The following is a 2180-nucleotide window of genomic DNA, read 5'->3' as shown; positions in this document are numbered from 1 at the left end:
AGCCATCCACTGACCGACTCCAAATCCCAGCTCTGCCTCCTGAGCTTCCTTGTACAGGAAAGGTGTTGCTGTTGCAATCATAAGATAACATGTTTAGTGTGTTAGTTTAGATACATGATGCTGAGGAAGATTACTGTGGGCAGGGGTGAATTATCACCCACTGTTCAACCCCTACTCCAGGCCAGAGAGGGAGCCATGGCATTCTGTGCAAAGAGAAGAGGGGTTTGGAGGCAAGCCAGAAGGCCAAACAAAGGATAACTCTTTTTTTTTTTTCTTGAGATGGAGTCTTACTAGGTTGCCCTTGGCAGAGTGCCGTGGCATCACAGCTCACAGCAACCTCAAACTCTTCGGCTCAAGTGATTCTTTTGCCTCAGCCTCCCAAGTACCTGGGACTATAGGCGCCCACCACAACACCTGGCTATTTTTTGTTGTTGCAATTGCTATTGTTGATTGGCAGGCCACCGGCTGGATTTGAACCCACCAGCTCCAATGCATGTTGGCTGGCACCCTAGCGGCTGAGCTACCTGGGCCAAGCCAGGGTAGCTCTTTCTGCCCTGACTTGAGGGACCCTAGAGATAAAGATCCCAAGGCTGGGAGTGATTTCAGGCCAGATTGCTTTCTGTGCACACCTGCAGGGCTGTTTCCTTCCTGGGAAGCTTTGTCCCTGCTCTGCCCTCTGCCTGGAAGCTTATGAATCCAAGCTTCCATGGAGCCCTCTCCCTCACCCCTTCCTCCCCACTGTCTGTTTGCACGGATGTCTAGCAGTTTGGACACTGCTGGCTATAGCACTCTTCACCCAGCATCTCTTTGTGGAAACAGAAGACTCCCTTAGATAACATTTCAGTCCAGTCCAGCTCCTCAGCACTGTGTAGATCAGGTGCGAGGAATGGATATTGTGTTAAGAAGCCTTAGGAAGCAGATACCTGCTATGGCTGGGTAGAAGTCCTTGAAGTCCACCTGCTCTTGGGCCCCTTCACAGCCGGCCAGACACCGGGCAAAGACGGCCAAGTATTCGGCTAGGGCCCGCTCCATGTCCTCAGTGCTGCTTCGGAAATCCCCGCTGTTGTAGAGCTTGACAGCCCGGAGGAACACAGCCTGGGGGGAGCGGGACAGGGGGAGTCAGGAGGGACCCCAATATCTCCCCTCCTCCCTCTTGCCCTCCACCCCACCTCGTAGGGCTGGGCCTCTAGGTCCGTGAGGGACTCGTCGGCGACGTCCAGCATCCCCCGGTAGTAGCTGAGATACTTGGCGGTCAGCTCTTGCTTCGGGTTCCTCTGGAGGAAGGTGTAGGCTGCGGCCACCGCCTTTTCCAGCCGATTAGCCTGGTGAGGTCGTGTGGGGAGCAGGTCAGGAGGGCCAGAGCCCGCAGCCCTGAGCGCATCGCGGGCTTCGTGCTCTGGGTGGGAGCAGCGTTCCCCCAACTGGCCGGTGCGGAAACCGGCCGCGGAGAAAGGCCCGGGGATGGTTGGCCCCGGGCGGGGTGCCCACCTTGAACAGCGCATAGTGCAGGTACTGGTAGGGCAGGCGACTCTGGAAGTCGCGCAGCAGCTGACGCGGCGGGTAGGGCACCTGGAAGGCGGGCAGCGAGCGCTTGCAGCGCCGCAGGCAGGCAGCGCGCTCTAGGACGTGGCCGAAGAACCACAGCTCGCGGGCCCACTCGTCGCCGAGGCCGCCGTCGGGGCCCGACGCGGACCCGGGGGAGGACGCGGCGGGCGGCGCGGGGCCGCTGCAGTTGGCGTGGCAGAAGGCCTCGCTGTCGCGCAGCAGACGGTGCAGCCGCAGCGCCGCCTCGAGGTAGCGTGCGCTCTCGCGCCAGCTCTCACCCTCGTACAGCTCCAGCGCGTGCCCGTAGGCCGCGGCCAGTGGCATCAGGTCCTCCGGCGGGAAGCCCCGGAAGCTGTACTTTTCGTACTGCGCCCCGGCGCTGCCCAGCAGCAGCCACAACAGCCCCCACGCCGCCCGACCCATGCCCCCGCCGCGCCGGCCGGCTCTCCCAAGCTAAGGGGCGGCCCTGCGGGCTGGCGGGTGGGACTGGAGCCCGGGCCGGCGGCACGCCCGCTGGGTCTTAGCGCCGGCCACCAGGGCCGGGACGGCAGGGGAGGGGCCTGGGTCGCGTCTTCCCTCTTAAGTCTAGTAGTGTCCTAGGTACCCTACGTTGGCACGACCTCCTGCTGTGTGTG

At 61.7% G+C, this 2180-nt stretch overlaps 1 protein-coding gene across 1 annotated transcript in view; it reads right to left on the bottom strand.

Annotated features, from left to right (window-relative positions):
• The window catches only part of P3H4 (prolyl 3-hydroxylase family member 4 (non-enzymatic)), a 6836-nt gene extending 4810 nt beyond the window's left edge, over positions 1 to 2026 (bottom strand). The window contains exons 1-4 of the mRNA XM_012802891.2: positions 1489 to 2026; positions 1170 to 1322; positions 924 to 1095; positions 726 to 742 (exon numbers count right to left, since the gene is read on the bottom strand). Of these exons, the coding sequence (XP_012658345.1) occupies positions 726 to 742; positions 924 to 1095; positions 1170 to 1322; positions 1489 to 1968 (822 nt within the window). The 5' untranslated portion in view covers positions 1969 to 2026. The remainder of the gene's footprint in view (positions 1 to 725; positions 743 to 923; positions 1096 to 1169; positions 1323 to 1488) is intronic.
• Positions 2027 to 2180: the final 154 nt, after the last annotated feature.

The sequence above is a fragment of the Otolemur garnettii genome, unplaced genomic scaffold, assembly GCF_000181295.1.
Source record: "Otolemur garnettii isolate 467f Iridium unplaced genomic scaffold, OtoGar3 scaffold00018, whole genome shotgun sequence".
NCBI lineage: Eukaryota > Metazoa > Chordata > Mammalia > Primates > Galagidae > Otolemur > Otolemur garnettii.
Note: the sequence above shows the minus strand (reverse complement) of the source record. Positions and strands in the feature narration are given on the sequence as shown.